General features: G+C 46.1%; 1 protein-coding gene across 1 annotated transcript in view; it reads left to right on the top strand.

Moving 5' to 3' along the window:
• Positions 1-17,091, top strand: part of LOC309397712 (uncharacterized protein) — a 68,755-nt gene extending 51,664 nt beyond the window's left edge. The window contains exons 7-15 of the mRNA XM_081963973.1: positions 1,140-1,217; positions 2,744-2,810; positions 5,002-5,190; positions 5,672-5,847; positions 7,095-7,256; positions 8,511-8,620; positions 10,088-10,277; positions 12,080-12,197; positions 15,406-17,091. Coding sequence (XP_081820099.1) covers positions 1,140-1,217; positions 2,744-2,810; positions 5,002-5,190; positions 5,672-5,847; positions 7,095-7,256; positions 8,511-8,620; positions 10,088-10,277; positions 12,080-12,197; positions 15,406-17,087 — 2,772 coding nt within the window. The 3' untranslated portion in view covers positions 17,088-17,091. The remainder of the gene's footprint in view (positions 1-1,139; positions 1,218-2,743; positions 2,811-5,001; positions 5,191-5,671; positions 5,848-7,094; positions 7,257-8,510; positions 8,621-10,087; positions 10,278-12,079; positions 12,198-15,405) is intronic.
• Positions 17,092-18,462: the final 1,371 nt, after the last annotated feature.

Raw genomic sequence — 18,462 nt, 5'->3', positions numbered from 1 at the left:
ATCTGAGGAGACACATTCTGGTCTGTCTAGGTCATGGGTCCTCAAACTACGGCCCATGGGCTGCATGTGGCCCATCGAAGCCATTAATCCAGCCCACGCATGACCTTGAGGCTGCCCTGCCCACCCTTTGGCCAAGCACAGGACTTACCTTTGTGAGCCCGCAGGCTGGAACTGAAAGGTAAGGCCAACAATTTTGGCCTGCAGAGACATTCTGGAGGCAAGGGAGGTGAAAAATGGGGCACACAGATGCCCCAGAAGGCAAAAAAAACAGGCAAAAATGGCACAATTTTCACCTCCCCTGCCTCCAGAAGATAGATAAAGAGACAGAGGGAGAGGGAGAGAGGGAGAGAGGGAGAGAGAGAGAGACAGAGACAGAGACAGAGACACAGAGAGGGAGAGAGAGGGAGAGAGAGGGAGAGAGAGAGACTTCTCAAGCTCCTTGGGGCTGAGAAGAATTGCTGCAAAACTGAGTTTCCTGAAGTGGACCACTAAACTCCTAAACAATTGAAAAAATGATCTAGGAAAAAGAAAAGTCAACCAAAAGAGCAACATGCAAACAAAAGCAAATGAAACACCCCCAGGAGCAAAACAAATTAAAGTTTAATTTGTGTGCATTGTTCAGTGGACTGTTAAATTGGCCACGCCCACCCTGTCACATGAGTACCTAGCCACACCAGCCCAGCCAGTCTGGTCCCCCCAACAGCCTGAAGGGGCATGAATTGGCCCCCTGTTTAAAAAGTTTGAGGACCCCTGGTCTAGGCGGTTACCGGAGTTAGCGTTGACTTGGTGGCACAGAATATTTAATCAATCAATCAATCAACATTTCAGAATGGCAATATATTCAAGTAAAATCTGATTCTTAAAAAATTTGGATCTGATATATTAGCGATTTTTGAAGCTTCCAGATTGCAGAGTCCTATTTATTGCTAGGGGAAACCAAGCCATTCCTCAAGATGGATATTGCTAATTTGCAACTCCTTTGGAATTTGGAGCTGGAATATCATAATGTGACAAATGAGTAATCTTATATGTTAAAGAATGTTGCTGTAAACATATTTCATGTGATGATATTAATTCATTAAAATATTCTTTTTCAGAAAGGAATAGGTATTATTAAGATGTATATTTGTTTTATTCAGAACACGGCATTAAGTATCTCCAACATGGAAACTGCTGACAATATTATCAAAAAGGCCACAGAACAGTTGGGTGTTCCTGTAAGTATAAAGTGTAACATGCAGTCAAAATGGTTCAGTGATCTTGGTGGGGAGGGGAACGGTTCCCATTTTTCATGAGAGAGAGAGAGACAGAGAGAGAGACAGAGAGAGGGAGACAGAGAGAGAGGGAGACAGAGAGACAGAGAACCAGAGAGAGAGAGAGAGAGACAGACAGAGAGAGAGGGGGAGACAGAGAGAGACAGAGACAGAGAGAGGGACAGAGGGACAGAAAACCACAGAGAGAGAGAGACAGAGAAAGACAGACAGACAGATAGAGAGACCACAGATCCAGTTGAGCTTCTACTTAGCCTATGAAGCAAGCCAGCTGAAGTAGAGAAAGTGTTGAAGTATCTTCATTAAAATCTTCTTTGCAAAATCCCTAAGCGCTAGATACTTCACAAAGAAACAGATGGTTTTCCTGCATAAACCATAACATAACTTATTAGGGTAACTTGTGCAGAAGCAATTATTCACAAATATTGCCCTGTGTGGCCATCTTTGGCCTGGCCCGGCTAAGCCAATGAATGGTCAAATGTTCTGTGCGAGGACAGCTGGGAAGTTTGTTTCACGAGAGGGCCACTGTAAGGACGTCTCTAGTCATGCAAAGAGGTGACCTGTTTGCATGTCAGAATGCGGTAGTGCCTCAGAGGCTGTTGTTACTTAGGAGCATAACCAAGGTGCACAGTCCATGAGATGAGCTTCACCAGGCAGATCAGGAAAAGCTGCTGTCCCAAAAACCTCTTCCAAACTGTCCTTTTCACAGCAAGAGAGGATGGAGTTGCAAGCTATATTTATCGTTGTTTGTGCTGGGCTATCAGACTGTCTATATGTTAAAATATTCATGACTGGGAGAGACATGGGAACAAGGTCAGCCAGTGAATAGGCATAGCAACTAAGTCAGCCAATGGGAGCTTAAACAGATCTGAGTCTGTGCAGAGAATTGAAACAGAAACTTAAGCAGTCTGCTGCTCTGAGAAGTAAACTAGCAGTCTGTCTGGGCTTGTCTGCTGAAATGAAGCTAACTGCTTGTGCTTGCCTATAACTCTCCTGCCTTGCATTTACTTGGAAGAACCACCTGTTGGTATTGTACATTTGTTCATCTATTCCTATGTTATTCATAAGTTAATGAATCCAGCTGAATCAGTTAACTGTGTGTGCTTCTGGATTTGAATTTATACAACAAACTCTGACAGTGTATGTGTATATGTGTATGTTTGTGTAAAATTAAACAGAGGTTCACTGACCCATTTGTGCTCGCCCTGTAATTTTTGCATAAATGAAGTGAAGTGCAGTGGATTTTTTGTTTGGACTTGTATCTTCCCGACTGTTTGTCTTGCCTCCGCCCTTTCACTTTCACTTTCCTTCCAAGGTCTGCGCTTGCTTTCCATGAGATTTATAACCCTGGATTTCCTGATCCCCTCCTTCCAGGCATGGCCTGCTTATTCTTCTTTCTATTGTTTTGCGTCCAATTGCTCTCCTCCTTCTACAACTTGATCTTCACTATTCTTCTATCTTTCCATTCCCAGGGCAGACCAAGTGACTATCACCTCTGGGTAATCTCAGGAAGGGACAATCCTGCATACCCTCTGATTGGTAAGAACTCTTCCTTTTTTGAGTGGAGGACCTCTGGTCTTTAATATTTACCCCTCTTCCATTTCAATTTCCACATCCCATCGCAGAGCCCTGTGACAATATTGCTGACCACCAGGTCCATGGACCCCCAGTTGAGAACCCCTGCGGTGGGGAATTGGATGGGTACCAGGGGTGGCATTGGCAGGCTTGGTTCTGTTCTCTCCTCTGCATTGGAGCCCAGAAGCCGTTGGCAGGAAAAAAAATGTATATTCCAGTTGTTGGCTGGCTGGCAGCATCCTAAAACAAGAAAGGAACAATTTCCCATCTTCGCACTTGAAGGAAGTCTTCTCCTTCAAGAGTTGTGCACATGAATATCTCTCCTTTCTTAAAGTCAGGGTATTTGGGGAAACTTCTCGGAAGTGGATCCGTGGTGAAGGGTTTTTTGCAAGGGGATGATGGGACTTCATCTATTTGTGACACAAAGAGCGGTTTGCTCTGCAGCCACACATCCTTATCAGGAAGGTCCTGCTGTCAAGGAAAGATCCCCCCCCATTTAGCTTCAGGCTGATCTCATTTCCTTGCTCAACAGCTGGACCACAGCTGGCTTGGGTCACTTGTCATTCTGCCGATATTCATACTCAGTCAGGGAGTTTTCTGGGCAATTCAGGATGGGACCACAAGTGGTATTCTGCAGCTTCATCCCGGTTTGAGCAAACCATTAGTGGTGGTGGCGGGATGCTCCGCCCACCTGCCTAGACATCATCACAGACGCGCTGCGCATGCACATACGGTTCTCGGCATGCACAGAAGCGTCGCACACAGAGGTGGGGTTCTACCGGTTCGGACCGGTTTGGCCAAGTAGGTAGTAACTGGGCCTGCCATGCCCCCGAAGCAGTTCGATCGGCAGTAGCACCATCTTGATTTTCGGCTCTGTGCATGCTCAGAACAATCTTCATTACAAATATATATATTTTCCTTTACTAACGTGCACATGTGCAGGCCGTTTTAGGAGCAAATGTGCATGCATGCGGAACGCGTGTTTGGTGTATGTGTGATCAAAGAGAGCGCGCACATGCAAAAAAATGTGCATGCTGAACCGGCAGTAATGCTGGCAGCAACTCACCCCTGGTCGTGCATGAGCGAAGCGAGTGCTTGCGCTCCCAGTTCTGAACCGGCAGCGAAGGTAAGAGGATTTCATGCCTGGATGGGATACCGTATTTTTCAGAGTATAAGATACGTCTTTCTCCCCCTAAAAGAGGGTGAAAATGTGGGTGCGTCTTATACACTGAATGTAGCCCACCCACCTACCCACCGTCCCTTACCCTTTGGCCTCTGCCTCTCAGCAAATTACCAATCCCTGCAGCCTGAAACAGCTTATAATCAGGAGAAATTGAAAGTGAAACTTGCTGTTTCTCCAGGAGGCAAATTGCTCGGAGGTAAAGGCAGATTTTTTTTTCCTTGTGCTAATCAGGCTGTTTGCTGCAAGGAGGTAAGTCAACAACTATAAATGCCTATAGAATGCTCAAATTATTAGACTTATTTTTTAAAGACTGTTTTATCATTGTTCTAGACAACTTAACAAAATGAAGAAGCTTTTAAAATAAATGCTTGATCTGAAGAGGCCCAGTGCTATTGTTTTAAAAAGTGCTATTCATTTAAATAGCAGGGAATAACTATACTTCCAAAAAGCACATCAATTTTAACAGCATCTGTACAAGTATAGTCTGAAATATAACACTACAAACAGTGTATATTGTCTGTACTGTTTGCTGTTTGTTGCAAGGAGGAAAATTGCTGGGAGGCAGAGGCAGATATTTTCCCCTTGTTTTCCTCTCCAAAAGCTAGGTGCATCTTATACTTCAGAGCGTCTTATACTCTGAAAAATATGGTAATTCGGTTTATGGAAATTTAAAGTGAATGGGGTCAAGCCAGTGATAAAATTGGACCTCTGAGGACTGAAGGTTGTTCCCTGACTTGATTTGACCAGTAACTGTGACAGGCCTTCATCCTGGGAGGATCAGCTGGATCTCCTTTCCCTGGGCATTAAACATGGAGAGGAAGATGATGTCTAGGTTCAGACTACTTCTGGTCATATGGACCAGGATTCCAGTGGGTCAAAATCCCAGTGTGCTGCTTTTTATTTCCCAAACTTAAACCTCGCCAGGCCTCTTTGCTTTCAGCAGTTGACGCCACCGGTCTGTTGTTGCCACAGGACACGAGCATCCCTTCAGCATTATCCTGGGTTGCCTCCGAGGCTCCATGGACCAGATGAGAGGCCCCAGCAATGGCCTGCTGCTTCCGGTGGAGTATGAAACATCACTGCTGGACCAGCTGCCCAGGGACCGGAGGTGCCAGTTCATCCTGAAGCCCAAACCCCAGGCTCCGGTGCAGTTGCGAAGAGGTGAGATCTCACTTGCTGGGAGGAAGAGTGAGGTTTTAATAAACCAGGCTTAATAGCAGTAACTGTGAGAGGGATCTTAAAGTCTTAGTGGACAACCACCTAAATGTAAGCCAGCAGTGTGCAGCGGCAGCCCAAAAAGTCAATGCAACCCTAAACTGCATTAACAGAGGGATACAATCAAGATCATGTACTAATACCACTCTCTAAATCCTTAGTAAGACCACACCTAGAGTACTGCATCCAGTTTTGATCCCCGTGTAGACTGCCTTGAACTAGCAGAGAGAAAAATGGGACAATAAATATTGTAAAGCTGCAGTAATGCATGCATTCATCAGTCAAGATGTCCATCACCCAGATTTCCATGAGCTGCCTTAATGGCGTCGGTTGTTCCTTTTTGACCACCGGTCTTCTTGACCAGGAGCTGCCCTGAAGTGCAAAAGGCCATTTGACCACAGACACCCATGTCCCTTTCTGCTCTCAGCCCCTTTGCAGAAAAATTCCAAGCGTAAGAAATCTCTGATCGACTGGGCTCTTCGGAGAAGTGTCAGCACCCCAACAGGCAGCCCTGCTTCTCAGTCCCCAACCAACCCCAGAAAACTCTTTGGCTTGTCGTTAACATCGGTCTGTCCTGATGGAACTCTTCCCAAGCCCATCATGGTAAGATGTGCTTCTCGGCTTACCTACCAGAGTTTGGGTTTGAGGGGGGAGGGTATGTTTGCATGAAAACTCCAACACAACCCAATTTTCCCATCTCTTTAATGGCATCTGCTGTTGTGGAGGGGAAGGTGTGGGAACCAGTGGTGGGATTCAAATATTTTTACTACCGGTTCAGTGGGTGTGGCTTGGTAGGCATGGCATGGCTTGGTGGGAGTGGCTTGGTGGGCATGGCAGGAGAAGGATACTGCAAAATTCCCATTCCCTCCCCACTCCAGGGGAAGGATGCTGCAAAATCCCCATTCCCTCCTGATCAGCTGAGACTTGGGAAGCAGAGAATAGATGGGGCGTGGCCAGCCAGAGGTAGTATTTGCTGGTTTTCCAAACTACTCAAAATTTCTGCTACCGGTTCTCTGGAACTAGTCAGAACCTGCTGGTTACCACCTCTGGTTTGAGGGGAGTATGTTTGTATGAAAACTCCAGCACAGCCCAGTTCTCCCATCTCTTTAATGGCATCTGCTATTTGGAGGGAAAGGTGTGGAAGCTCTAATCCTGGGCGGGGGGGGGGGGGCGAAGAGAGAGGCCAGTGCTCTCCCTGTAGTTCTAGCATGGAGGCAGCTTCACTTTTGAGGTTGCCTGAATGGACACCAAAGCTCAGCTGAAAACATGGATAAAACAGAACGGATGCCAGTGGTGGGATTCAATTTTTTTTTACTACCGGTTCTGTGGGCGTGGCTTTGTGAAACATGGCAGGGGAAGGTTACTGCAAAATCCCCATTCCCTCCATTACCACAATAACCTGCTTTCTGGCTCCATTTTCCTGTTCAGGGCAACAAAAGAAAATCAGCTGGGAGGTAGCAGGGGCACAGCCAGCCTATTTGCCAGTTTTCCAAACTACTTAAAATTTCCGCTACCGGTCCTCCAGAACATGTCAGAACTGGCTGAATACCTCCTCTGCCGGGTGACTCCACCCCAGATCCTACTGCAAAGGGAGGGGAGACTAAGAGTTGCCTCTAGTCTTACTTCCTACCCTCTAGAAGAAGCAAATGGCACCATTGTCATTTGGCTCTTGCTTTCTCCAGTTTTCATTAACTGGATTTCTTAGATAAACCCTTTGAGCAGTGTTTCTCAACCTCAACCGCTTTAAGCTGTGTGGACTTTAACTTCCAGAATTCCCCAGCCAGCAACAGCACAATAATTTAAAAGCAGTATTACAGTGACGGTGTGTTCTTTGCCTTCACCACCTGCAGGACATTTTGTATCTGCTCTACCATGAAGGTCCTTCCACCCGGGGCATCTTCAGGCGCTCTGCCAATGCCAAAAATTGCAAGGAGCTGAAAGAGAAACTCAACTCAGGCGATGATGTCCAAGTGGACGGCGAATCTGTCTTCGTGGCGGCAGCCATCATTACGGTAAAGTGGGCGGCCACGGGAGTCAGTTAAGAGTGATGTGGGAATTCAGAGTTCATGGAAAGCTAGTTCGCATAATTCCTAACCCATATATAAAGTAACAAAAGATGGATTTTGATTAAAGTAAATGCTTTAAGGCAGGGGTGTCCAAACTTGGGAACTTTAAGACTTGTGGACTTCAACTCCCAGAATTCCCCAGCCAGCTGGGAATTCTGGGAGTTGAAGTCCACAAGTCTTAAAGTTCCCAAGTTTGGACACCCCTGCTTTAAGGCAAAGGTGGATGTTCATTGCCTTGAGGAAATAGGAGAAGAAGTTCAAAGAACTTTAGAAATATTTCTGTAAGACTAGAAATATGCATTATCCCAGAAATGCTGAAGTGAAGGTAGAAGATTGATCCACAATCCAGAAGCAACAATGAAGATCACCACTTCTGAATATGGGTGCAACAACTGAGGAGTTGCTAGAGAACAAGATGTCTTTAGGTAGAGCAGTTCAGAGTCTCTTAAAAATACTTTACAAAAGATTCTAAGCTCCAGTGGACATAATTTCTCCTCTAGTAACTAGATGACAAATAACCCTTTGCAAATAATAGGAAAAATAGGGGAGGGAAGAGAAAAGTGTAGAAAAGAAGGGAAAAAGAAAGAAAAGGAGCCATCCAAGGGAAAGAATTTCCAGAGGGCGTGGGAGGCCGAAAACAGGCCAGTATTCTGTCTATAAGACTCACCGAAATTTTCACCCACTTTTAGGATGTGGGGAAAGTGAGTCTTATACTCCGAAAAATACGTTACAACTTGAGCAGAGTGATGGCACTGTCACTGTGTCTAGTTGTCTTGGCACACAATGCCCTATAGTGGCATCCCGAGGGGAGAAACTGAAACAGTTTATGTCCAGGATGTGAGGGGTCTGTAGATATTTTCTCAGCCCTCCCCCTATCCTCCTCCTGACCCAATAAATCTTCTATAGAAGGCAGTCTGGTTGCAGTTGTTTTTTCTGCAATCTTAACTATCTGTTGGAGTCCTGTTCGGTTGCTGTACCAAACTGCTTTATGGGAGTTGGGAAGAAGACAGCAACCCATCATCCACATGTGACCCACGAGGCCATTTTTGCTACACTCAGATTGTGACTTCAGAATCCTGTGGCCAGGCTGCTGATTCCTGGAGGCTCAATCACCAAAAGTGCCTTCAAAGAAAGCTCAAAGTTAACTTGGTGATTGTGTGACTAACTAAGCTACTCTACGTTATCTGTATTTAAATTTAGGACTTTCTACGAAATATACCTGACAGTGTTCTGTCCTCAGACATGCACAATCTATGGATGGAAGCCATGGATAAGGAATGCCGAGCTCCCAAGATTGAAGCCATCCAGAGGTAGGTGGTGCTTTCTCTGACAACCGTTGGCTTGGGACAGACACCTGCGTGAGGTTGGGTTTCACAGGCTCAGGGCATCATGTGCACGCAACTGTTCAGAGCATGTGTATTTCACTGCTTAGTAAGGTGCTCAGGGAGGTCATATCCTGGGTAACCTTTGGCAACCTGTGAGCTGGCTGATGCCACTGCACAATGTCTTCAGCATCTCCATACTGGCCGGAGCTGCTAAGAGCTGGGGTTGATCAATCAATCCCTATGAAGTCATGAACCCAACGAGATCTCACCATAGTCTGTGCCTTTCACATTTCCAAAGCTCAAGGCACATTTCCACATGGAGGCCTGCTTGTTTTGCATCGGTCAGTTCAGACAGTGTCTGAAGGAAAAAAAGCCCCTCTTCTGTGTCAGAGTTTGTTGCATACATTCAAATCCAGAAGCACAATACCACAATAAATCAGATAACAGATTCAGCTGGGTACATTAACTTCTTTATATACATAATAATAGATGAATAAGTGTACAATACCAACAGGTAATTCTTCCAAGTAAACCCAAGCAGTGAATTTCATATCAGCAGACAAGCCCAGGCAGACTGCTAGCTTACTTCTGAGAGCAGCAGATTGCTTAAGTTTAGTTTCACAGCACAGAGCTTAATACAGCTAAGCCACGCCTAGACTTCTTACTTAAGTTTCTGTTTCTAATTCTCTGCACAGACTCAGATCTGTTTAAGCTCCCATTGGCTGACTTAGTTGCTATCTATTCATTGGCTGACCTTGTTCCCATGTTTCTCCCAGCCATGAATATTTTAACATTCTGCCACTGTGCCACCTGATCACAAAGAGATGGCTTTTTCTCTCCACCAGCAGGAGGGACAAGACAGCCTTCTCGAGTTCTCCTCTTGGCATTCAGGTTCCTGGAGTTCTTCCCAGAAGTCCAGTGTCAGGGTTCCAAGTAACACCCCCAATGATAGAAGACTCCAAGGCTTGAAGTTCCTCAAAGTTCCATAGGGCTTAGAGATGCCCTATTGGCACATCTGGAAAAACCCAAATCTGAAAGCTTCCAGGTTTTCCCCACCCCAAAGAAAGTCCAAACAGCTAATGTCCATCACATGGTCCAATCAAAGTACCGTCCCAACTGGAGATGCATCCCAGTCACACCTCTCCAGGTGCAGGGCAGAATGTCCTTGACTCTCGGAGAAAGGGATGTTATTATGACTATATATTTGCCCAGCTCCATACAATCCCCCCTCCCAGTTTCCCACAGACTAAATGGGGCAGGCCTGAAGATCCAATGCCCAAGAGGGCTTGCAGGCCTGATATCCAGTTTCTGCTGAAGACTCCCAGGCAGGGGAGGCTCCCTACTCCATTCCTCGAGCACCCAAGCAGTGTGCTTGAGGAATATCTATGCTGACGACACACTGAGCACACAGGATTCTCCAACAGTTCTTCTTGGTCTCTTTTCTTTGGGCAGCTTGGTGAAGCAGCTTCCGGAGGCCAACCTCCTTTTGCTCAAGCACCTCTTTGGAGTCTTGCACCGTATTGAGCAGAATGCGGTGGAGAATCAGATGAATGCCTTCAACTTGGCCCTTTGCATCGCCCCCAACATGTTGTGGCTTCCCAGTCCCACTGGGCCTGAGGAGGAAAGCAAGTCAACCAAGAAGGTGATCTCATCTATCCTCAAATCTGCTCTTCCCAAGAGTCACTCGATCCCAAAGGAAGAGGGGTTTTCCTCTCTGAGAATAGAATAGAATAAGAATGAGAAGAGAAGAGAATGAGAATGAGAATGACAATAGAATAGAATTAAGGAATAGAATAGAATGGAATGGAATGGAATGGAACGGAACGGAACGGAATAGAATAGAATTCTTTATTGGCCAAGTGTGATTGGACACACAAGGAATTTGTCTTTGGTGCAGATGCTCTCAGTGTACATAAAAAGACAAGGTACATTCGTAAAGAATCATAAGGTAGAACACTTAATGATAGTCCCAGGGTACAAATAAGAAGTCAGGAAACAATCAATATCCATATAAATTGTCAGGATACAAGCAACAAAATTACAGTCCCGCAGTCATAAGTGGGAGGAGTTGGAGGATAGGAACGATGAGAAGTCTAATAGTAATAATAATGCAGCCTTAGTGAATAGTTTGACAGTGATGAGGGAATTATTTGCTTAGTAGAATGATGACATTCGGGGGAAAACTGTCCTTGTGTCTAGTTGTTCTGGTGTGCACTGCTCTATAGCATTGTTTTGAGGGTAGAAGTTGAAACAACATGTCCAGGATCCGAGGGGTCTGTAAATATTTTCACGCCCCTCTTTTTGACTCGTGCAGTGTACAGGTCCTCAATGGAAGGCAGGTTGGCAGTAATTGTTTTTTCTGCAGTTCTGATTCTCCTCTGAAGTCCGTGTCTGTCTTGTTTGGTTGCAGAGCCAAACCAGACAGTTACAGAGGAGCAGATGACAGACTCAATAATTCCTCTGCAGAACTGAATCAGCAGCTCCTTGGGCAGTTTGAGCTTCATGAGTTGGCGCAGAAAGAACATTGTTTGTTGTGCTTTTTTGATAATGTTTTTGATGTTAGGTGTCCGTTTTAGGTCTTCAGTTATGATAGAACCTAGAAATATTTCTTTCCTCCTCCATAGCCCACTGGGCAAGCCTTGAGCGGGTGGGGGTTTGGGACAGAAAAATGGGGGTCAAAGTTGTTGAAGGCCACTCTGCATTTAAACAACTTCAGCATCTTCAAAGTTGGCTTTCAAAGAGCCCAGAGAGGCAAATTCCATGATGAAAATCTGACTTGCCCAACCTGCAACCCAGGCAGGATGAAATATGAGCAGCCCCTCCAGATCATCCTGGCCATCCATGGGAATGGCTGGAAATGAAGGGAGTTGAGCTTCTGGGCCTCAGCAATTTGGGCAAGGCTGGAGTCAGTCTGGCATTAGAGTTGATGCATTAGGGGTTGAACTAGAAATGTTTCCCCTTTTGTAATTGTGCATCCAAGAAGGGGAAGGAAAGGAGAAAGGGAAAGAGGAAAGGCAAAGAAAAATAAGGAAAGATGGGAAGGAAGAAGGAAGGAGAATGAAGAGGGAAGGAAGGAAGGAAGGAAGGAAGGAAGGAAGGAAGGAAGGAAGGAAGGAAGGAAGGAAGGAAGGAAGGAAGGAAGGAAGGAGATTATAATGAGAGTGAGGGAGGGTCTGAGGGAAGTCCTACCTTAGCACTTGGTTACCATGAGGTTGGACTAGAAGACCTCCAAGGTCCCTTCCGTTATTCTATTATGTCCTGCTTCCCATTTACGTTCAACCTGCATAAATCTGGATTGTTAGATAAGCAAAAATTGACCACACATCCTGGCTTAGCCTGTTATTCAAACCGGGCCGTTGTCTTCCTCGGTGTTCCTAGTGCAACTACTTCTGCTTCTGAGAGGCTTCTTCTCCCATTCTGATCTGGAACTGTTCCATTTGGTAGGTGGCCATGTTGGTGCAATTCCTAATTGAGAACTCTGCTGAAATTTTTGGAGGGGACATTTCTTCCCTGTTCCAAAGGCCAGAGAAGAAGAAGTCCCGAAGTGTGGATGACTTGCTAGGTAAGTATTCATTCATTTTATCTTTTCCAGGTACACAAAGATGTAGGCCACATTTAACAGCATTAATAAGAGCAGGGCCAAGAAGGGGAAAACAGAAAAGAAAATATTAAATATACAAGTATATATTCAAGAGCAAGATATAAAGGGGGAAAAAACATAGTTAGCGAAGGTAAGGATATAAGAAATGATACTAAATTATATTTGGGTTTGTGGAAATACCATCCCAAGGAAACATAAACTGAGAGCTGAAAGAGACACGTATAACAACAGGAAAAAAAAGGGAGAGAGGAGGAGAGAACGAGAGGAAGAGGAGGGAAAGAAGAAAGAGGAAAGGAGCGGAGGGTGGAAGGGAGAGAAAGAGAAGGAGAGAGGGTAGGAAGGGGAAGAGTAAGAGTAGGAGTAGGGGAGAGGTAAGGGAAGGGGAAGGAGAGGAGGAAGGAAGAAAGTAGAGAATGGAAGGAGGGAGAAAAGAAAGGGAAAATAAGATGGTGTTACAACAGGCAGAAGGGATGGTAAATAAAGCAACCCAAACGGCATATTATAATCTATTAAATGAAATAACAAATGTATAAGAATAACAAATGTAAAAAAGAATAACAATTATATGAATGTATACTTAAAATGGTATGTAAGAGAATAAAAAATTTGGAAGTAATAAGCGCAGGGCCAATTGCAGAGGGAATCTGAAAAAAAATCAAGGAAGTTGCTACAACTGTATGATTGAAACCTTGTCCTTTTTTTATGTGCACTGCATGGTCAGTACACATGGAAAGAGGGTGGGGCTTCAGCCATGAGCTTGCAGCTACCACCTTGACTTTTAACACAGACACAGACACAGACACACACACACACAGCAACTCTAAACAAGAGTCTTCTCTTAGTTTCTAGGTGCTCGCTAAGAAAAGGATTTTTCGCAATGACACATCAGATCATTAGTATTTCTTATATTAATTCTAACACACTCTGATGCTAAGTAGTTAGACGTTCTAATCACCCTCCTCACGTGAAAAGAACTCTGTTACAACTGCCACTTGGGCATGGGCATGGGCAGCATGTGACTAATCCAGCCTGTGGGCTGGGAGTTTAGACATTGTACTCTCCCACCCCACATGAAAAATGCTCTCATGCTAAGGAGTTAGATTGAGGGAGAGAAGCGGACAAGATAGAAGAGGCCTCTGTGGGGCCAGCCTAAGGGAGAGAAGGGGAGAGGAGAGGCCGATCATAACTACTCATTAATTTTCAAGCTGTAAGTGTCGATTTATCAAGCCTGGGGAGGGGAGAGGAGAGGCCGATCATAACTACTCATTAATTTTCAAGCTGTAAGTGTCGATTTATCAAGCCTGATCACATAGCTTCATAGCGGAGCATGGGTATCATATATCAACTAGTGTCTCATATTCTCAGAACCTGGTTCTTTCTCATTATATACCCCCATCAAAACTTTTTAGCTGAAGAGAAACTGCAGATAGCTTGCCCTAAAAATACTATTCAAAATTAAAATCAGGCATATCCATAAGCAGCACTCTAAATCCATCAAGAAATGAGTCAGAATTTTTTCTTATTAAGCATCAACCAATCAGAAGCAGGGGGAAAGTTTTATTAAATCAGATTATCATTCCACCAAAGGCATCCTCATCTGATCATCACTCTGCAAGGACTAGGAGGGGAGAAGGACCAAAGAGGAAATGACCACTTTCTGGCTGGCTTAAATCTTTTATTGTTGAATTTGTATCTGTTTCTCAACAAGATGCAGTCACACCGCTGGAAATGTTCTTAGGCCAACCTGTCCGTGAAAATTCCTTTTAAAATAAATTTCTTGAAATGCACATCTTAGTAAATTACTTTGCCAACTTATTAAGTAGAGTTTTAAAATCAGCTAACCCTCCGTACAAAACCAGAGGGATAATACTGAGTGGTGGAGGAGGGACACTAATTTTTATTTTATTTTATTTATTTATTTAGTAATAAATTCAGTAAAACACTATCAGGAAAGATTATTTATGAGGGCATTCTTTGGAAACAGCTATGATAAGTGCATGTTCTTTGTTTATCCATCATCTTTTTGTGGCTAGAAGGGAAATCTCTGGATGATGTGATGGCCATTATGAGTTGAAAGGAAAAATGAATTGGGCGGGTAGAGTTGAAACGCAAAACATAGCAGTGCCTGAGTCGTCTTGATGCGAAGCGCAAAGAAACCATGGGATCCAAGATTAAACTAGCAAAGAAACGCCACATTTAAGTGTGAACAGACCATCAGACAGATAAAAGGAGGATTTCAGCTTCTCTCTTGGCCAGATGTGCTGATTTTTTAATGCTTGACGATTCTACTGAGTCAGCCATTGCCTGATACTTTAATCATTCAAACTGCATAATTAACATTAAGGTGCAACCCTGTGAAAAAATTTACGCTATTGGGGTATCTTCAGTTTGGATTTATTTTTTTATTGTTTACCTTTATTCGTCAAGCATGTATTAGATATCATATATAAGTATAAACATGATTTTGAAAACATGAAATGGATATGAATAAAAGGGAACATTAGGACAGGGAAGGGAACATTAGAACAAGCACATTGGTGTGCTCATGTACACCCCTTACAGACCTCTTAGGAATGGGGTGCAGTCAACAGTAGACAGTCTAAGGCCGTGATGGCGAACCTATGGCACGCATGCCACAAGTGGCACGTGGAGCCATTTGTCAGGCACGCGAGGTGCTGCTCTGTCAGCTGGCCAGCGCGCATGCACGCGCTGGCCAGCTGAGTTCACCTTTTAAAAGCCATTTTTCGCCTTCCCCAGGCTCCAGAGGCTTTATAGGAGCCTGGGAAGGGTGAAAAGAGCCTCCCCCGCCCCCCCCCCCGGAGGCCCTCCGGAGGCTTCAGGAACCGTCCGGAGGCTTCCCTGATGCCTTTGGAGTGCTTAAAACGACCCTCCGAGCAACCGGTTCTGGAGCCTCTGGAGCCTGGGGAGGGCGGAAAAAAGCATGTAAAAATGGGGGGGTCGCGCATTGCATTATGGGTGCGGCACGCCCGCACACGACCCCCCTGTGCTCCCCCCACTTGTGGCACGAGAGCCAAAAAAGGTTCGCCATCGCTGGTCTAAGGTTAATGTGTTGAGGGTTTGGGGAAGAAACCTCTTGGCCAGGCTTAGGCAACAAATGCTCCCATAGCTACCACATTCTGTCCTTCAACATTCTTTCTTCACTCCGCAGTTCAGCCCAATGATTCCTCGGATGAGATGGAATATGCAACCTCTTACCAAGAAAGAGGCCAACAACGTTACGGACTTGATGGAGAGGACGGCCTCTTCAGCCCATCTGGAGGGCTGATTCTCAGCGAGGAACAAGAAGACTGGGACTTGTTCAGTGAGATCACTGCTTGCTACCAGAATAAAGCCAGCAAGAATGCAAGTATTGACAGTTACGACCTCCTCGAAGAAGAAGAAAGTTCCTTCTGCTCACTCGGCTCCATCAGTTCGCTCAGCCCTGCAAGGAACCGATGCTCCTCGGAGCCCAGTGTTTGCCTGAGCTCTCAGTTCCCCGCCCAGGACCACGAGCCAGTGGCCCGCCAATCCAGCTGTGATGCCACCATCATGCACAGCCACGGCGATTACATCCATCGGCTCAAGCAGTTGCAGCTGGAGAGTCAGAAGCTCATTGATGAAGGTTTGAGTCCCGGGCTGAGCAGAGCAAGGCAAAGCTTCTGGAGGTCACCTCTCTGCAGCCATGCAGCAAAGAAGGTCAGCAGCACTCAGAAAACGAGCCTCTCCAACCGGTCCAGCTTCTCCAGCCTGTCCTCCACCACCACATCTCCCTCAGCCTCCTCCTTAAGCTCCCTAGACAGTGCCTTCTCCTATTGCTCTGAGTCCTCTGCCTTCAGCCCCATGGATGTCTCGAGCCTGCCCTTCATGTTTGGTACTTCCACCAGGATCCATGCTTTGTCCCCCAAAGAGCCTAAGAAGCCCACGAAAGGATGGCACAAGCCCTTTACTCCTCCTTTGCCCCGAGGCCCTGGCACTATGGACTCTTGCCATGACAGTGTCAGGCAAGTGGAGGATAAAGAGGAGAGCCACGGCAGAGGCGAGGGGCAGGTTTTCATGCCCCTTGGGATGACTGGAAATCTAGGAAATGAGGGCAACTTGGACAAAAACCAGCAGGAGACCACCGAGATGCCCTCTCTGGTTCTTGGGAGGCACGGTTCTGAAGACCCTGAGCGCAGGCACCATATTCCTGGGAGCTCTGCTCCAGCGAACCTGTATGTACACAGAGAGAAATATGTGAAGCACCTAGAGGTCAAATGTGCAGCACCTGCTCTTCACAATCAAGAGAGTTTGAAGCGCACCAAGATAACAGTGTACATGGCCCCCAAAGAGCGGAGTCCAAGGGATTCCCCAGGGGTGCCAGAGGAAGCCATTGTGACTGTTAGCAACCAGGGTGGCAGCTCAGATGGAAAACACAGTAGCAGTGAGGGCACTTCCAAGAGTCTGCCGACTCTACGGGTTCATATTCCCCAGACGGTTTTTTATGGACAAAACACTCCTTTGGTACTCCATTCCGTTTCAAGGAGGTACCACCAAGGATCTGTGGGCCGCTTGTCACAGGAGAAGCTTCCACAAAGGGCTGCTCTGGCGGAAGACCCAGGGCAGCTGCTGATGCATTCGGAAGAGAAGCCCGGCGGTGGCACTTTCCACTTCTTTCTCCCAACTTCCATTCGCAACACAGTCCGGGAATATTTCAGCCAGGACAACCCCAAAGACTTTGCCCCAACGGGAGCAGAAATGGTGGAGAAGGAACTGATCCGGGGCAGAGTCGAGTGGCTTAGAGGCCAGTCCTGCCCCAGCGTCCAAGCCGAGGAGCACAGCAGCTTCATGTTGGCAGAGGAGACCTTTGTTTAAGGGCCCACACTGGGTGGGAGGGAGGAGGGAGGGTTGGGAGGGTGGGTGGGTAGGTGAAGGTCTTCTGTAAAATAGAGGGTGGGGAGGATCTCACGGCTGCCTCAGCTGGCCCACCTGCAGGACCTCCAGGCAGCAGGAGCTTTTCCTGCCCAGGACAAAGAGCAGGAAGTGGGTCCCTCTGAGGCAGTGTTTGTCTAGCACAATTTCCAGTGTGTTGCTTGTAGCTGAAGCGGTTGTACCTTTTCCAGCTTTACATCATGGAGAGATGAGCAGGAAGGAAGGAGAGAGGAAATACACAAAAGTATGTTCAGCTTGGTTCAAAAGTCACACCAAACCTAATAATGAAGTAATAATTTTGCCCTTCTAAGAGTTTTCACCATTTTGTTTTGCTTTTTTTTTTAAGCACATTGAAAAAATGCCACAAAGCTGTTATTCATTGTTCCTGGATGCATCACGTGGAAATCCAAAAGTTTTAGCTGCTATTCCAGACTTCTTTTTCTTCCCAGTTTAGGCTTTTATCCTCTGCCTTCACTTGAAGTTTCAGCTTTGTCTGGATCTGTGTGTGCACACGCACACACCTGTGTGTGGGGGACTTATGCCTGCTGTTCTAGCATTGGCCAAACCCTTGAGTCCTTGAGATGAAGAAAAAGTTAGGCTCCAGATGCAGCCAAGTGTGGATCATCCCAAACCCCACCAAGCGGGGAGAGGGAATGGAACATGTCAGGAAAACCTGGTTTTATTTGCTGTACACAGTGGTGAGATTCAAAATTTTTTACTACCGGTTCTGTGGCTGTGGCTTTGTGAGCGTGGCTTTGTGGGCGTGGCAGGGGAAGGATATTGCAAAATCCCCATTCCCTCCCCATCCCACTAACCTGCTTTCCAGCCTTGTTCTCCTTTTCAGGGCAGCCAAAGAAGATCAGCTGGGAGGCAGCAGGGGACAGATTCTGACAGGTTGTAGAGAACCGGTAGCGGAAATTTTGAGTCGTTTGAAGAACCAGCAAATAGGCTGGCCACGCCCCCATTGCTTCCCAGCTGATCTTTTGTTGCCCTGAATGGGAAAATGGAGCTGGAAAGCAGGTTAGTGGGGAGGGAATGGGGATTTTCCAGTATCCTTCCCATGCCATGCCCACAAAGCCACGCCCACAGAACCAGTAGTAATCCCACCACTGGTCTAGAACTCCAAAAGCTGGAATTCGGGGAGGGGTTCTCCCAGGACCTTCTCAGGTTAACAGAAAGGAGACCAGGATGGCTAGAGGAAAAGAGTGTGGGGCGAAAGAAAGAAAAGCAGCCAAGTGAATAGAAGGAGAGGGCGGAAGTAGAGCTTGCAGAAACAGAGAAAGGTGGAAAGGTTGTGGTTTAAGATTTTCTAAGAATT

Source organism: Natrix helvetica, assembly GCF_964273705.1.
Source record: "Natrix helvetica genome assembly, chromosome: 11".
Lineage (NCBI taxonomy): Eukaryota > Metazoa > Chordata > Lepidosauria > Squamata > Natricidae > Natrix > Natrix helvetica.
This window is presented reverse-complemented; position numbering and strand designations above follow the sequence as displayed.